The 17,860-nt window shown below is 45.5% G+C and overlaps 2 protein-coding genes across 3 annotated transcripts in view; both read left to right on the forward strand.

The window, feature by feature from the left end:
• Positions 1-17,860, forward strand: part of LOC144491673 (interleukin-17 receptor E-like) — a 203,892-nt gene that overhangs the window by 108,297 nt on the left and 77,735 nt on the right. The window lies entirely within an intron of this gene.
• The window catches only part of LOC144491672 (interleukin-17 receptor C-like), a 74,665-nt gene that overhangs the window by 23,698 nt on the left and 33,107 nt on the right, over positions 1-17,860 (forward strand). For both annotated transcript variants that reach the window (XM_078209840.1, XM_078209839.1), the window contains exons 2-7: positions 457-478; positions 5,531-5,665; positions 8,909-9,004; positions 11,688-11,809; positions 16,227-16,338; positions 17,687-17,731. In XM_078209840.1, the coding sequence (XP_078065966.1) occupies positions 457-478; positions 5,531-5,665; positions 8,909-9,004; positions 11,688-11,809; positions 16,227-16,338; positions 17,687-17,731 (532 nt within the window). The remainder of the gene's footprint in view (positions 1-456; positions 479-5,530; positions 5,666-8,908; positions 9,005-11,687; positions 11,810-16,226; positions 16,339-17,686; positions 17,732-17,860) is intronic.

Below are 17,860 nucleotides of genomic sequence, written 5' to 3' on the forward strand. Positions count from 1 at the left end.
CTAAGAGGCAATTTTTAACCTGGCCAATCAACCTAACCCGCACATCTTTGGACTTCAAATAGACTTCAAAAGCGCTTCGTTGTCTGGAAGTGCTTTGGGACCTTCTGAGGAGGTGAAAGGCGCGATGCAAATGCAAGTCTTTTATCTTCATTTTCATGACTTTTGCTCCCGTTTTCTCTCCTATTCCTGCTAAGAATCTGCTTCCCCTGCAGGTGGTGCCTTGGGCTGTAGACCACACCTCGGTATCTTCCATGTGTTATTGTTGGGAAAGGGGTCATTTTCAAATTTGTGCTTCATTTTGTGACCACTGAGTAATTCACCATCACAGGGATTTCTGATATTCACTCCTTGTGGAGGAGGGGGGGGGGGGGGGGGGAGAGAAATCTCTCCACTGGGAAGTTGAAATGAAAATGCTCACTTCAATTTTGAAATGTTTTTCTCTCCTTTTCTTTGCAGGCCTTCTCATGTGAAGCCAAGTGTAAGTATTCTATATTTTTAAAAAATGATATTTTACAGTCATACCACCTCATCATTGAGGTACCAGTGATCTCACTGCTGCGTGCTGACCTTTCACTTCTGTAACAACGGCTGCAATTCTCCCAAAAGTGCTGAATTGGCAGGAAAACTGTTCTAAATCCCAACTGTTTTGTCAGTTCAGCTCATCCAAATCTCCGCACTCTGTGCAATGCAGAGGTCCCAGTCGGGACAGGGCCTATTTGTGCCAGAGTTTGACAGTTCTGGAACTCTGTGCATGCGCAGTGGTCCCGATCCGTCAGACTCCCCATTTTCGATCGGGACCTGAAAGTTCCCGATAATGACCTTCTATATATATTTAAAACACATTTTAAAAAGATTCAAATTACTTGCCTGCCTTCCCGCCGGTTTCCAGCGTGGTCTGACCGGTGACTGTTCGCCGGCTCTGGGAGATGCGCATGTGTTCCCGCTGCATGCGCAAATCCCGGAACAAGGTCGGTGATGTGCATCCCCCACTGCGACCTGTCAGAAAAGTTGCGGCTCGCGATGGAAGAGTCGCGGCCAATGTTTTTCAATTTTTAAGCCTCAATTTTACAACGGTGTCAGAAATGGGGTCAGTTCACATCACAAGCTCTTCCATGTTGGTAACTCAAAGAATAATTCCTGCTGAATTTAACAATGAGAGTCCCCGCCCTAATGTACATTGGTTATTGTCACATGACATGACCTTCAGTTGAACATAGGGTGTCCTTGCCATAGAGGGATTTGCCATGCTAAATTGCCCCTTAGTGTCCAAAGATGTGTAGGTTAGGGGGATTGGCCATACTGAATTGCCCCCTAGTGTCCAAAGATGTGCAGGTTAGGTGGATTGGCCATGCTAAATTGCCCCTTAATGTCCAAAGATGTGTAGGTTAGGGGGATTGGCCATACTGAATTGCCCCCTAGTGTCCAAAGATGTGCAGGTTAGGTGGATTGGCTATGCTAAATTGCCCCTTAGTGTCCAAAGATGTATAAGTTAGGGGGATTGGTCATGCTAAATTGGCCCCAAGTGTCCAAAGATATGTGGGTTAGGGGGATTGGCCATCCTAAATTGCCCCTTAGTGTCCAAAGATGTGTAGGTTAGGGGGATTAGTGGGGTAAAAGTGTGGAATTACAGGGATAGGGCGAGGGGAGAGAAACACACCAGTTTTCTCACCGGAAATAACATTCTGCCAATTTTCCATATGATTCCACGATGCTGCCAGACCTGCTAACTATTTCCAGCACTTTCTGTTTTTAATTCTCCATTAGTTGTCCCTGAAACTAATCCTTATCACGTGTCTCAAAAACCCTAGCGGTATTTAATCGAGGTGACACAGGTCTTGCTCGCCAACTGGAGATGATGGGAACTCTGTGTCACCTCCATTGAGGAAGGTTCATAGGAATTAAGTACTGGGCGGAAACTTAAGTGGCCAGCGGTGGGTCTTTCCTGGGACTAAGGACACCAGGGGAATGAAAATCCCCTCCCCTGAGAGCAGCCCGCCAATCAACTTTCTCACTTAACCCACGCCAGCAGATATTCTGGATGAGTGCTGTCCTACGGGCAGGGTGCTAAATTGGGGGAAGGCTGACTATAGCCGGATTAGGCAGGAATTGGTGGATGTTGATTGGGAGAGGATGTTCGAGGGTAAGTCCGCGTCTGGCATGTGGGAGTCTTTTAAGGAACTATTGATAAGGCTGCAGGATAGGCATGTGCCTGTAAAAAGGAAAGATAGGAAAGGTAGGATTCGAGAGCCGTGGATAACCAGGGAAATTGAGGATCTGATTAAAATGAAAAGGGAGGCGTACGTTAAGTCCAGGCAACTGAAAACAGATGGAGCTCTGGAGGAATACAGAGAGAGTAGGAAAGATCTCAAACGGGGAGTTAGAAGGGCAAAAAGAGGGCACGAGATGTTCTTGGCAGGCAGGATTAAGGAGAATCCTAAGGCATTCTATTCATACGTTAGGAACAAAAGAGTTGTCAGGGAGAAAATCGGACCTCTCAGGGACAAAGGAGGGAATTATGCTTAGAACCCAAGGGAATAGGGGAGATCCTAAATGAATACTTTGCATCGGTATTCACGAAGGAGAGGGGCGTGTTAACCGGGAGTGTCTCGGAGGGAGGTGTTGACCCGTTAGAGAAAATCTCCATTACGAGAGAGGAAGTGTTAGGTTTTTTAGGGAACATTAAAACTGACAAAGCCCCAGGGCCTGATGGCATCTATCCTCGACTGCTCAGGGAGACGAGAGAGGAAATTGCTGGGCCTCTGACGGAAATCTTTGTCGCTTCTTTGGACACGGGTGAGGTCCCTGAGGATTGGAGGATAGCGAATGTGGTCCCGTTGTTTAAGAAGGGTAGCAGGGATAACCCAGGAAATTATAGGCCGGTGAGCTTGACGTCCGTGGTAGGGAAGTTGTTGGAGAGGATTCTTAGAGACAGGATGTATGTGCATTTAGAACGGAACAATCTCATTAGTGACAGACAGCATGGTTTTGTAAGAGGGAGGTCGTGCCTTACAAATTTGGTGGAGTTTTTTGAGGAAGTGACAAAAACGGTTGATGAAGGAAGAGCCGTGGATGTCGTCTATATGGATTTCAGTAAGGCATTTGACAAAGTCCCACATGGCAGGTTGGTTAAGAAGGTTAAGGCTCATGGGATACAAGGAGAAGTGGCTAGATGGGTGGAGAACTGGCTTGGCCATAGGAGACAGAGGGTAGTGGTCGAAGGGTCTTTTTCCGGCTGGAGGTCTGTGACCAGTGGTGTTCCGCAGGGCTCTGTACTGGGACCTCTGCTATTTGTGATATATATAAATGATTTGGAAGAAGGTGTAACTGGTGTAATCAGCAAGTTTGCGGATGACACAAAGATGGCTGGAATTGCGGATAGCGAAGAGCATTGTCGGGCAATACAGCAGGATATAGATAGGCTGGAAAATTGGGCGGAGAGGTGGCAGATGGAATTTAATCCGGATAAATGCGAAGTGATGCATTTTGGAAGAAATAATGTAGGGAGGAGTTATGCAATAAATGGCAGAGTCATCAGGAGTATAGAAACACAGAGGGACCAAGGTGTGCAAGTCCACAAATCCTTGAAGGTGGCAACACAGGTGGAGAAGGTGGTGAAGAAGGCATATGGTATGCTTGCCTTTATAGGACGGGGTATAGAGTATAAAAGCTGGAGTCTGATGATGCAGCTGTATAGAACGCTGGTTAGGCCGCATTTGGAGTACTGCGTCCAGTTCTGGTCGCCGCACTACCAGAAGGACGTGGAGGCATTTGAGAGAGTGCAGAGAAGGTTTACCAGGATGTTGCCTGGTATGGAGGGTCTTAGCTATGAGGAGAGATTGGGTAGACTGGGGTTGTTCTCCTTGGAAAGACGGAGAATGAGGGGAGATCTAATAGAGGTATACAAGATTATGAAGGGTATAGATAGGGTGAACAGTGGGAAGCTTTTTCCCAGGTCGGAGGTGACGATCACGAGGGGTCACGGGCTCAAGCTGAGAGGGGCGAAGTATAACTCAGACATCAGAGGGACGTTTTTTACACAGAGGGTGGTGGGGGCCTGGAATGCGCTGCCAAGTAGGGTGGTGGAGGCAGGCACGCTGACATCGTTTAAGACTTACCTGGATAGTCACATGAGCAGCCTGGGAATGGAGGGATACAAACGATTGGTCTAGTTGGACCAAGGAGCGGCACAGGCTTGGAGGGCCGAAGGGCCTGTTTCCTGTGCTGTACTGTTCTTTGTTTGTTTATTCCACCTTTGCCCAGTGACCCTTGTACTTTCTATTCTATCTGCCTTGTAATTATCAGGCTGAGCTGTTCAATAACTCTTATCTAACTGACTGTGACTTTGAACAAAAGATATACCAGTGAACACACTGTTCTTAACAAACTTAACAACCGATCGAGGCCAGTAGCTGCCCATTGTCATCAGTGCCAATGGGAGTGGCGGTTGCTATTGACAATACACCCACAGAAATACCAAGGAGCACCGAGGGAACTAAACCATAGTTGAGTGAGGGCGGGATGAGAGCCGCGAGCAGGAAGCTACTTTTCATGTTTCCCTGCATGGGCAACTGGACTGCTCGCCGCTGATTGAATGCCAGTGGCGGTGGCATGAGGCCCTTCAGTGGGCAAGTGGGCGTTAATTGCCCACTGAAGAGCCTCAATTGGCAGTGGGGTGGGAAGGCTGTCCTTGAGCCTACCAGGCTTCATCGGAGCAGAGGCAGGAAGGCAGTTGGATCCCCACTTGACAACCTACCCCCGCCACCCCATCCGTGATTAGATGTCCCCCCCCCAGCCACAAATTCCCATCCGAAGAGGGCATTAAATTCTGCCTCACATCTCTGTGGCCTTTAATTTGTCTTCTATTGCCTTGCTTTGTATCTAATTTTCACTTCCATATAATAACATTGAGCAGTTGTGAACAAGGCTGGATATAATTGGAAGGAAAGAATAAATTGGTATATTTAATTTCTTGAAATAATTATTATTTCTAAGTGTCAAAGTAAGTTGCATCCCTTTCAAGGACCTCATATTAGCAACATTTCTGAATGTGTAGATGCCGGCGTTGGACTGGGGTGGGCACAGTAGGAAGTCTCACAACACCAGGTTAAAGTCCAACAGGTCTATTTGGTAGCACGAGCTTTTGGAGCGCTGCCCCTTCATCAGGTGAGTGAAGGAGCGGTGCTCCGAAAGCTCGTGCTACCAAATAGACCTGTTGGACTTTAACCTGGTGTTGTGAGACTTCCTACTGTGCCAACATTTCTGAAATAAGGACCAAGACATTACAGGCCATTAATCTTACCCAAGGTAATGAAGCAATATGCCTCTGGATTCTCTGTGATTTCAGTGTTGATATTAGAGGTTATGGGACAGGCATGCTATTGTCCCTGCTGTTGCAACATTTTATGTTTATGTTTTCACATTATCACTTTAACCCAGGCCAGCAGTTATTCCACCAGCGACCCTTGTACCTTCTATCCTATCTGCTATGTAATCACCATGCTAAGCTGTTTGATAACTCTTATTTAAACAGACTGTGAGCCTGAACAAAACAATGAAGAGAATACACTGATCCTCTCAAACTTAACAACCTCCACCATACTCTACTGTGAAGAGAGTCAGCCTTGTATTCCATGTATACGGATCAAGCTGACTGTATCAGTGACAGGTAAGAGTGAAGAACTAAATATTAATAACGTTACACTGTCCAAAAATTTAGAAACTTGAAGACTGCAATTAATCAATTGGAAACTGCATCTTATGAGCAGATTACCACTGACATTGACAATCTAATGAGGTATTGTTAGTAGGCACTTTCCAGAATTTTACCTCCCGGAATCGGGGCGGGCGAGGCTCGCAGAACAGAATTCTCCGTTGGCCTCGGGCGGGATTTTACGAGCCTCGCCCGCGAGAGGTCATAAAATCCCGCCCACTGTGTTCACATCTAAATCCCATTTGCTTTATCAGATACTGTAAGGGACCAGACCAGAAACTCCAGGCTATATTATGAAGTTAGCCCAGACCCCAACTTTTACTTTTAATTTTGACATTAGGGTGAGCATAAGGGGTGGGATTCTCCCAAAAAATTCTAAGTTTCGAATTTGCGTTAAAACTGGAGTGAATCCCGCTGGGTTTTTTTCAGCGGGATTTTCAAAATGAATCTCCCGCACTAGTGTGAATCTCGTGCAAGATTAGTGGGTGTGGCCTATCCCTGCTGGAAAGGCCGGCAGCGTAGCGCTGAGTGGGCCACTGTGCATGCGCCAGTCTGTCAGAGCGGAGATCGGCACATATGCAGTAGTCCCGCACTGCCGGTCTCCCGATTGCTACTCCTCCAACACCCCCGCGCCACAATCAGTGGCCCCCTGGACGTGTCCGGGCCAGCCTCGACAGCCCTGCCCCCCCGACCCGCCTCTGTTGTTCCAATTTGGCAGTATCCCCATACACATAAATTCCTCTTAAATTCCTTCTTAAGAACCAGTTAGCACCAAAAGCAGATATACTTACGTAGATGCTAGATTTCCAGCCTTTTAACACCTCTACACAGAGATCTGGACTGATACCTGTCTCCTGACTCTCATACAGCAGAAATATCCTCAAACAATAGAACTGCTGAGAAATAAACCTAGTCTCTGGCAGATCCCAGACTTCAGAGAGAGAAAAAGAGAGGCACTGCTCTCTAACAACTCCAAGCAGCATCTAAGCTTGAGTTCTCTGTGTAAGCCTAGCTCCACCCAGTCACCTGAAATTACTGGCAATCAACCCAATCAAGTCCTACTCTGCCAAACCCCAGGGGAAATCACTAAAAACAACAGAACAGCGTTAGTTCAGATTAAAACAAACAGTCTAGCAATTAGGAACAATTATGCTGCTGCAGTAACAATGCAGAATGTCGGTTATAGACCCAGTGACACCGATAAAATCGAAGGGAGTGCTAAAGACATCCTGCACAGAAATATGACTAAAATACATTTCTTAAAGGCACAACTTCGTCACAATACTTAAATGAATTTTGATGAAACTAGGTATTTACCCCATGCAAATATTTACGGAAACGTATGGTAAAAGGCCAGTTGTTTAAAGATTTGTTTTTCTCGTGCTGAGTAAAAATTGTCCATTCTGTTATCGATCCTCTGCTACTCTTAGCAATGGTGAGCCTTAGAAAAAGGTTTTACATTAGTTATAGACCACTTTAATATTCTTGTCCAATTGCCGCCTCCTGCAGCCAGTGAAAGATAGAATTAACCCCTTGCTTTCAGAATAGCAGCCAGCAAGACTCGAAGGGGACGATTTGAACTCAGCTTTCTTGCTAGAAATGGGACAGCATGATACGGTATCAGATCACAATTATACAACAGAAACGGGCCAGTCAGTCCATTAGGTCCATGTTGGTTTTATGCTCCAACACAAACCCCCTTCTCTCCATCTCCATCTGACCCCACCAACAAGTCCTTCTGTTCCAACCTCCCGCATTTGTTTATCTAACTCTTCCTTAAATGCATCTCCTCTAATCACATCAGGAGTTGTTCTTCTTCGCACGCCTCGTGGTACACAAGGCAGATAAATATATGTATGTTTCCATAGTTAGTTTTCCCTGGAACCGGTTGCTTGTCTGTTGTGAGAGGCTATAAGCTTGAGGGGCATCACTCTACATAATGAATAACCAGGAATCTCTCCAGCTCTTATTGCCTCTATTGGCGTGTGTCGGATTTTGTGGGTTGCTTCTGAAACTGTTTGGCCAAGTTACGAACGCATAGAGTTATGGGACGGGATCTTACTGGCTCACCATGCTGGCCGATCGGCGCGGTGAGCCAGTAATATAGGGCGAAAGGCGAAAAATTGGATTCGCGCCCGATTTCTCACCTCTCATGATCTTGCCGGCCCCGTTCTGCCGGCGAAATCAGCGGCCAGGCTGATTTAAATATTAATGACACGCTTTTTCGAAGGTATGCTTTCTCTCCCGCTTTACACTTAGAATTTCTTTGGGAAAACTCCGCCCGTGGAGTTTTACAGCACAGAAGGAGGCCCTTCAGCCCATCATGTCTGTGCTGGCCATCAAGTACCTATCTATTCTAATGCCAGTTTCCAGCACTTGGTCCCTGGCCCTGTATGCTATGGTGTTTCAAGTGCTCATCTAAATGCTTCCTAAATGTTGTGAGGGTTCCCAACTCTATATATCTTTCAGGCAGTGAGTTCCAGATTTCCAGCACCCTCTGGATATCCACTTTGCCGCCGTTTCCAGCGTAAAGCCAATTTCTCGGTCATTGTGGAGCATGTGTAGCATAGGTTATGCCACATTTAGGACCATTAAGCCCTTCATTAGCAATCCTCTGGTAGAGTCTGAGCACCGGTGGCCAGGCCTGGAATTTGGTCTCGGACAATTACAGTCTTTTGCAACCAAAAACATGGGTTGGACAGGGATCAGTTTCACCCCCTGCGTTTCTACCTAGCTGAAGAAATATCACAACGACAAAGCCCAGTGAATGTGGTGTTGTCTTGGTGCGGCAGCCAGCGCTCCTGCCTCAGTGTTCAATCCCCCATTCCAGCAGTGGAACATATAATCTACGCTGACGGTTCAGAGTGGTGTTGAGGTGACTGCTTATAAAGGGACAAAAGGTCCTCTCGCTAGGGCAGGGTGTCCTGCGGGTCAGCCAGGCCAGCTTTCCTCTCTCAAAAGCAAAGCCAAGAAAATAACAGCTTAACTGGTCATCCAGAAGAAGAGCTGACCCTGAAACCTTGCTGTGAGCAATTGGCTCTTACGGTTATCTATGTAATAACATTGACTGCGGTTCGAAAGTACTTCATTGGCAGCAAGGTGGATGTCCTGAGGGTTAGGTGCTACAGAAATGTACTTGATTTCTTTAAAAGGAGCTAGGATAAGATAATAAAATTTAACTCTGCCTATTTTGACCAGAGGGTAAATGGAATCCGGGTGGAAGTGGAAGTTTACCCAAAAGAAACAAGAACTTTGACACAGTTTCGGCAAGTGAGGATGAAGACAATAATGAAGGTAACAGTAAGAAATATCATAGAATCCCTACAGTGCAGAAGAGGTCATTCGACCCATCGAGTCTGCACCGACTCCCTGACAGATTAATTTGCCCAGGCTCTCTCCCCTGCCCTATTCCCCATAATCCCACACATTTCCCATGGCTAATCCCCCTAACCTATACATCTTGAACACTAAGGGTCATTTCGGCGTGGTCAATCCACCTAAACTGCACATCTTTGGACTGTGGGAGGAAACCGGAGCACCCAGAGGGAACCCACGCAGGACGTGCAAACTCCACACAGACAGGAACCTGTGGCTGGAATTGAACCTGGGTCCCTGGAGCTGTGAAGGCAGCAGTGCTAACCACTGTGCCACTGTGCTGCCTAGCATGGGCGTGACAAATATCCATGAAGTAGACCTATACAAGAGCTAAACCCACATCTGCGATTGAAACAATGATTTCTGGCGTGACACAGTGGTTAGTATTGCTGCCTCACAGTGCCAGGGACCCGGGTTTGATTCCCTGCTTGGTTGATTGTCTGTGTGAAGTTTGCACATTCTCTCTGTGTCTGCGTGGATTTCCTCCGGTTGCTCCGGTTTCCTCCCACACTCCAAAGATGTGCGGGTTAGGTGGATTGGCCTTGCTAAATTGTCCATTCGTGTCAGCAGGATTAGCAGGGTAAATGGGTGGGATTATGGGATAGGGCCTGGGGGGGATTGTTGTCAGTGCTGCCTTGATAGGCCAAATGGCCTCCTTCTGCACTGTAGGGATTCTGTAAATCTACTCCATGATTTATTGGGGTTGACTTTCAAATCAGGATTGGGAATGTGACACCCAGTTAATTTCCGGGTCCCGATCCCACATTGTGCCTGTGAGGCGCGATCTTCAAATGTTAGTGCCCGATTTGGGCCGGAGGCCAGCTGGATGCCTGATTAATGGCACTGAGCTCTTTGAGGAGGTGGGGGCTGCCTGCTGGGCCAGAGGCGTCAAAGGCAGACGGCAGCCATATTGGGGCCTGTCACTGCCCTGCACAAAGAGGAGGCAGGAAGTCTCAGCACTCAGAGGACTGGCCAAATAACCAACCAAATGGTACTACACCCGGTCTCTTAACAAAACCCCATGCTGGCATCAATTTCCCACTTTTAAAAATAACGTTTTACAGCTCACCGTATTGAAGCCGACCGCAGTTCATTAATATGCCCCAGACTGTTTGGCTTTGGCATTTTCAGGTTTGAAAATCAGCACCGGGCTCTCCCCAGCCCATTAACACGTTCCTTGAGGCACTTGTTGACCAATTACTGGAGGTGAGCGGGTTTCCAGTGTCTCCAATTTACCTTAAAACATGGTCAAAGCAAAATACTTATGGACTGGCTGCAGGTTATACAAGATTGGGCAGCATGGTGACACAGTGGTTAACTCTACTGCCTCACAGCACCAAGGACCCAGGTTCGATTCCGGCCTCGGGTCACTGTCTGTACGGAGTTTGAACATTTTCCCTGTGGGTTTCCCCCGGGTGCTCCGGTTTCCTCCCACAGCCCAAAGATGTGCGGGTTAGGTTGATTGGCCATGCTAAATTGATCCTAGTGTCAGGGGGATTGGCAGGGTAAAGATGTGGGGTTACAGGAATAAGGCCTGGGTGGGATTGTGGTTGGTGCAGGTTTGATGGGCTGAATGGCCTCCTTCTGCACTGTAGGGATTCTATGACTGATCCCATCTAGTCTGTGAAGTGCACACTTTATTTTGTAAGCTGAGGCATGAGTAATTTTAATTCACACTCAGTACAAAAAAAACTGAAAACATCAGGAGATGGCTACAAGTAGCAGAAGGAATGGTGAGGACTTAAGAGAAACATTCACCACAATACACCATACGGTAAACTGCCCGCAGAATGAATACCTGTACAATGATCCAATCCTTAGCTTCTAGCTCCAAGACAGGGATATGACCCACTGCCACAAGACCTCTGAGAAAGTGTGCAAGTAGATAGGCCAAAAAAATATAAAAGATACAGAAGATACTTGGTGGCAGATGTAATAAGTCTTTGGAGGCAGAAGTCCCTTCACCAAAATCCCTTTATTTACAAACTCTAACAGCAGTACACAAAGTGCTAGCAGTTAGCAGTCTACCTCTGTGGGTGTCAGAGAAACTGACACTCTTGGTTAAGTACAAGGTAAAGACTCCCTGATTGGCACATCAATTGGATCCTTAATCAAAGACATATTTTAGCGTCCAACCAAATAAATGAAATCAAATTAACTTAGGGATCCTTAATCAGGGATCCTTAATCATACTCCAATAGGCCAACCTCAATGGCCTAATTGAAGTCATTACAGTAGACAAAATTAATCTGGCCTTTTTCTCAGTAAAATCACAACCCAGCCCCTTGGTGTATCTTTCATATGGGCTTTCTACCTTTTTAAGTTAATACTACATTTTTAAACTGGAACATTACTTTTGGTTTCTCCTTGTGGCTAGATCTCAAAAAAGGTCCCTTTGTGACTTTTTCTTCCTCCCTTCGCCAGATCAATGGGTTTCAAATGCACAGGGAATTCATGAATATGTATTTAGCAATTCTGGTCCTCCAAAAATAAACTGCCCCTTTCACTCTATCACCCACTTTCTATAAAGGCTGGATTTCAGACCAATGGCAGTTAACATACACGTTTCCAGAAACAAAAAATCTCTTTATTTTCCTTACAGACTTTGGGTTGGTGTATATTTCTGCACAACAGCCGAATGTGTTACCCATATATGCGCAGCTGAGAATTCAATTCCCTCATATCGATCGTGGACACAACACATCGACAAGGTCCAGACGAACGGTAAGAGCAAGAGTTAAAACTCCCAGAAACTTGACCAAGTGTCAGAGGAAATCTGATATTAAACCAAATATGGAAACATCGTACCGTTTAGTCTATGTTAATTGGTTGTATTGACGTGCACTTGTATAGATCCAGTGTTTTATCCCCTTCCATCCTACCATCCACGACCCAAACACTCCTTCCTGCTGAAGCAGTAGGCGGAATTTTCTAATCTGTGCACGCGGCGGGCGTGAACAATGGCGGGTTTCCGCCAGCCGCAATGGCGGGTATTGTCTGCTACAGAGCTTCTTAAGTATTCATCCATGGGGAAACACATTGGAACGCTGGTGGGCGGCCTCCGATTCGCCCGCCACGCTGTGACCTCACTGCTGCCTTGGGTGCCATTTTTGTGATTTATTCGTTCCGCTTTCAATTTGAACAAAGAACAAAGAAAAGTACAGCACAGGAACAGGCCCTTCGGTCCTCCAAGCCCGTGCCGATCATGACGTCCTAATTAAACTAAAAAAAACCCATCTGTCCTTACTCGGCCCATATCACTCTATTCCCTCCCTATTCATGTACCCATCCAAATGCTTCTTAAATGTTGCTCATGTGCCTGCTTCCACCACCTCCACAGGCAGCGCGTTCCAGGCACCCACCACTCTCCATGTGAAAAACTTTCTCCAGCACATCTCCCTTAAACTTTCCCCCTCTCACCTTGAACCTGTGCCCCCTTGTAATTGACACCTCTGCCCTTGGAAAAAGGCTATGACTATCCACCCTGCCGATGTCTCTCATAATTTTGTAGACCTCTATCAGGTCTCCCCTCAGCCTCCATCTTTCCAGTGAAAACAATCCTAGTTTATTCAACCTCTCCTCATAGCCAACACCCTCGAGACCAGGCAACATCCTGGAGGACCTTCTTTGCAATCTCTCCAAAGCTTCCACGTCCTTCTGATAGTGTGGCCAGAACTGCACGCAATACTCCAAATGCGGCCGAACCAAGGTTTTATATAACTGCAGCATGATTTCCCAACTCCTCTACTCAATGTCCCGGCTGATGAAGGCAAGCATGCCATATGCCTCCTCAATCACCTTGGCCACCTGTGTTGCCACTTTTAGGGAACTATGGACCTGCACGCCCAGATCCCTCTGTATGTTAATATTCCTAAGGGTTCTGCCATTTAAAGTATAATTCACACCTAAATTTGATCCTAAATTTGCCGCACCAATACAATGCAACCTCCTCCAAATTGGGGATAGCAAAGGCAGATTGGGTGACTGCACTGTAGAGTACCCACTTTTCAGGTTACAATGGTAACCTGCTGCTTAAGGTTGCCAGTCATTTTAATTCACCATCCACTCCCTGAGTTCAGCTTCAATGAGAAACATCACCACACCTTGAAGCTCAATGAGTAACGGCACCTCATCTTCCCATGAGGTACTTCACAACTCTCTGGACACAAAATCATGTTTCAACAGTTCTGGGCAGCAGCTGCCGGTGATAATTCTGCTTATTCTCTTGTTTACACCTCCTCTAGGTCTACATTTTGTTTCTTTACTTGTTCCACTATCATTTCTTTATGAACTTAAGAGGAGAAACTACTTCTCCCAAAGGGTTGTGAATCTGTGGAATTCGCTACCCCAAAGTGCAGTGGATGCTGGGACAGTGAGTAAATTTAAGGAGGAGTTAGACAGATTTTTAATTGTTAATGGGTTGAAGGGTTATGGGGAGAGGACAGGAAATGGGGATGAGGAGCATATCAGCCACGATCGAATGGCGGAGCAGACTCGATGGGCTGAATGGCCGAATTCTGCTCCTAAATCTTATTTCGTTTTGCCTCCCTCTCTTCTGTCACACCCCCACCCCCATCACATATATTCCCTTTTCTTCTTCCCCACTCTGCTTCCAAGAGCGGCACAGTGCATAGTAGTTAGCACTGCTGCCTCACAGCACCAGGGACCTGGGTTCAATTCCCAGCTTGGATCACTGTCTGTGCGGAGTCTGCACGTTCTCCCCATGTCTACCTGGGTTTCCTCCGGGTGATCCGGTTTCCTCCCACAGTCTGAAAGACGTGCTGGTTGGGTGCATTGGCCATGCTAAATTCTCCCTCAGTGTAACCCGAAAAGGTGCCAGAGTGTGGCGACTCGGGGATTTTCACAGTAACTTCATTGCAGTGTTAATGTAAGCTGACTTGTGACACTAATAAATAAGCTTAAACTTTTTTTGCCTGCTTCATCTGTGTAGTGGGAAATTCTTCGAGGTAGCCTGATTAATTTAAAGACAAAATCTTTTCATTAAACATTTCATTTCACAAAGGCAAAAGAAGTTTATTCAGTTCAATGAAATTCTTCAATTAAACTAATTTTATTAGAACATCGAAATGTTAGAATCAAGAACATTACAAATTAACAACATTCACAACATATAATTAAGACAAGACAAATCTCATTTTGGCCAAAATGGGAGATCAATGGTTCCACCAACACAGCTAATGCACTAGCAGGCTTTTCACAAAGATCTCAGATTTCATGCCAGAAAAAGTAGAATAGTTATACTTTTTTTTATCAGGTTGATCTGCCCAGCGCTTAATTAAAAGCAATTTCATTCATTTACTGTTTTGTCAATCTACTGATGGCATGTCCTTCAATCAATAATTCTTTGACACCTTCAGATATAAATATGTCATTCATCAAAGACTATTGTCCCCACATTACAGGAAGGATGTGGAGGCTTTGGAGAGGGTGCAGAGGAGGTTTACCAGGATGTTGCCTGGTATGGAGGGGAGATCCTATGAGGAGAGGCTGAGGGATTTGGGATTGTTTTCGCTGGAAAGGCGGCGGCTAAGAGGGGATCTTATTGAAACATATAAGATGATTAGAGGTTTAGATAGGGTGGATAGTGATAGCCTTTTTCCTCTGATGGAGAAATCCAGCACGAGGGGGCATGGCTTTAAATTGAGGGGGGGTAGTTATAGAACCGATGTCAGGGGTAGGTTCTTTACCCAGAGGGTGGTGAGGGATTGGAATGCCCTGCCAGCATCAGTAGTAAATGCGCCTAGTTTGGGGGCGTTTAAGAGATCCGTAGATAGGTTCATGGACGAAAAGAAATTGGTTTAGGTTGGAGGGTCACAGTTTTTTTTTTAACTGGTCGGTGCAACATCGTGGGCCGAAGGGCCTGCGCTGTAATGTTCTATGTTCTATGTTCTATTCCCTCGGGGGATGGAGCTATCACAAGGGGGCATAACTATAGGGTTCGTGGTGGGAGATACAGGAAGGAGAGGTAGGTTCTTTACGCAGAGAGTGGTTGGGGTGTGGAATGGACTGCCTGCAGTGATAGTGGAGTCAGACACTTTAGGAACATTTAAGCGGTTATTGGATAGGCACATGGAGCACACCAGGATGGTAGGGAGTGGGATAGCTTGATCTTGGTTTCAGATAAAGCTCGGCACAACATCGTGGGCCGAAGGGCCTGTTCTGTGCTGTACTGTTCTATGTTCTATCTGTCTGTTTTATGGAAGTTCTCTCCCAAAAAATGGCTTCTTATGATTCAGCATTTTCTCTAACCAATTTAAACCGGTTCTATTGAAGGCACCTTTATCTATTGGACTTATTTCCCTGGCCCAGATATGCATTGGTAATTTATTTTATTGCATTATTTGTGCCTGACTTGTGCTGGTATCTTTCATGAATACATCTTTCATTTTACTGGCATGTTACAAATTCATTTCTCAACAAGACAAATCTCATTTCTTAGGGAACATTATTAATATATTACTAAAATATTTTGTGTTATTCTCAAACCACATATTAAAACATCAGCTGCTAATAATCCTCAAGTTGTGTACATAGAATTAATCAGAATTTTCAACCACAAATTCAGTTTTCCTAACTGGTTTTCTTATCTCCGATATTGATCTGCTGTCTGGCTTTCGTCACTGGCTTTCGGTGTTGTGGGACTTCTCACTGTGTTTACCCCAGTCCAACGCCGGCATCTCCACATCATGGCTTTCGTGCCAGAATGTTTCATACTTTATGTTTCAGTTTCTTAATCAAAAAGTCCATTGTTTTTCATTTCAGTTCGAATTTATCTTGCACTTTGGCTTTAAATGAATATTCAAAATTAATTTTTCATACAAAGTTTATAACATATAAAAAAAGTTAATATGATTCAATTATTCCTATAACTAATTCCTAATCTACCTAGTCCTATCTACTATTAATTCCCATGTGGATGTGGGAAGAAAGAGACCCAATAGGGGAGGGGAGAGACATTACCTCTGTCGTGTGTAAGGCACAAAGGAATCATGTCTCAGTTACATTGTCTGCTGATGATAAGAAACTAATATAACATCTGAGTGAAGGTGACATTATAGTTGCTATAGCCCACAGAGAAAAGGAGATAAATTAAAGAATTGTTCTTTATTTTTCTTCTTAGGGTACCGTGGAGTTGAGTTGCTTCCATACAGCCATGAGCAGTCAAGTTCAGATAGATGCATTCACACATCCTGAGAGCGGGAAGTCTTTGCGACATAAGCATGTAGTCGAAGGTGGGTAAGGCAACATAAGGCAGTGTTGATCCTCGAATTATTATAACCAACTGGAATTTTTTTTCCCCTGTTTCCCCCGTTAATTCCAGTTCTGTTAGGGCTCTTTGATGCCACACTTGGTCAAAGGCAGTAACTCTCACCTCACCTCTTGAGTTCAGCTCTTTTGTCCAAGTTTGGACAAAAGCTATAACGAGGTCAGGAGCTAAGTGTACCTGATGGAACCCAAACTGAATGTCACTGAGTAAGTGCTGCTTGATAGCGCTGGAGATGAACCCTTCCAACACTTTGCTGATGATTGAGAGTAGACTGATGGGGCGTGTAATTGGCCAGGTTGGATTTGTCCTGTTTTTTGTACACCGGACATACCTGGGCAATTTTCCACATGCCATTGTTGTAGCTGTACTGAATTACAGAATTGCTACAGCACAAAGAGAGGCTATTTCATTCTCCAAATGAGCATTATGACTTAGTGCCATTCCCTGCCTCTTCCCCATGCCTCTGCACATTGTTTCTATTCAAATAATCATCCACGGCACGGCACGGTGGAACAGTGGTCAGCGCTGCTGCCTCACAGTGCCAGGGGCCCAGGTTCGATTCTGGCCTTGGTAACTGCCTGTGTGGAGTTTGCACTTCCTCCCTGTGTCTGCGTGGGTTTCCTCTGGGTGCTCCAGTTTCCTCCCACAGTCCAAAGATGCGCGGGTTAGATTGATTGGACATGCTAAACTTGACCCTAGTGTCAGGGGGATTAGCAGGGTGAATGTATGGGGTTATGGGGATAGGGCCTGGGTGGGATTTTGGTCGGTACGGATTCGATGGGCCGAATGGCTCCCTTCTGTACTGTAGGGAGTCTATGATTCTATGGGATTCAATGCCCTCTTGGATGCTTTGATTGAACCTGCCTCCACCACACTTTTAGGCAGTGCATTCCAGACCCAAACCACTCGCTGAGTGGAAATGTTTTTTCTCACATTACATTTGTCTCGTTTGCAAATCACTTTAAATCTGTGCCCTCTCATTCTCGATCCTTTTACGAGTTTCTCCCTATCTATTCTGTTCGGCCCCCTTAAGATTTTGAACACCTCTATCAAATCTCCTCTTCGCCTTCTTCTCTCCAAGGAGAAGAGTCCCAACCTCTCCAATCTACCCTCATAACTGAAGTAACAGCTTCACTCAGGGCATGGCTAGTTCTGAAGCACAAGTTTTCAGTACTCTGATTCTATGATTCTGAAGAATCGCTGGTTAAATGTTCATAGTATCTGAAGATGGTTGCATCTGTATTGCTTCACTGCTGCACAAAGTACATGTGCTGGTATACAAATCCTAATGAGTCCTTTGTGTTTCCTTGCAGATTGTACCTTGATAGATTTTCTGGAGAACATAGAATGGTGCAAGGGTAAGGAAGCTCATCTATCTATAGAATATACATTATTTTACAATCATGTATCTTTTCAACAGCAATGATATGGAAGCAGTGAAGAAAATTATTGTATTGAAATGGGGAAGAACTGAAACTTGTGATCAA

Source organism: Mustelus asterias, chromosome 3 (assembly GCF_964213995.1).
Source record: "Mustelus asterias chromosome 3, sMusAst1.hap1.1, whole genome shotgun sequence".
Lineage (NCBI taxonomy): Eukaryota > Metazoa > Chordata > Chondrichthyes > Carcharhiniformes > Triakidae > Mustelus > Mustelus asterias.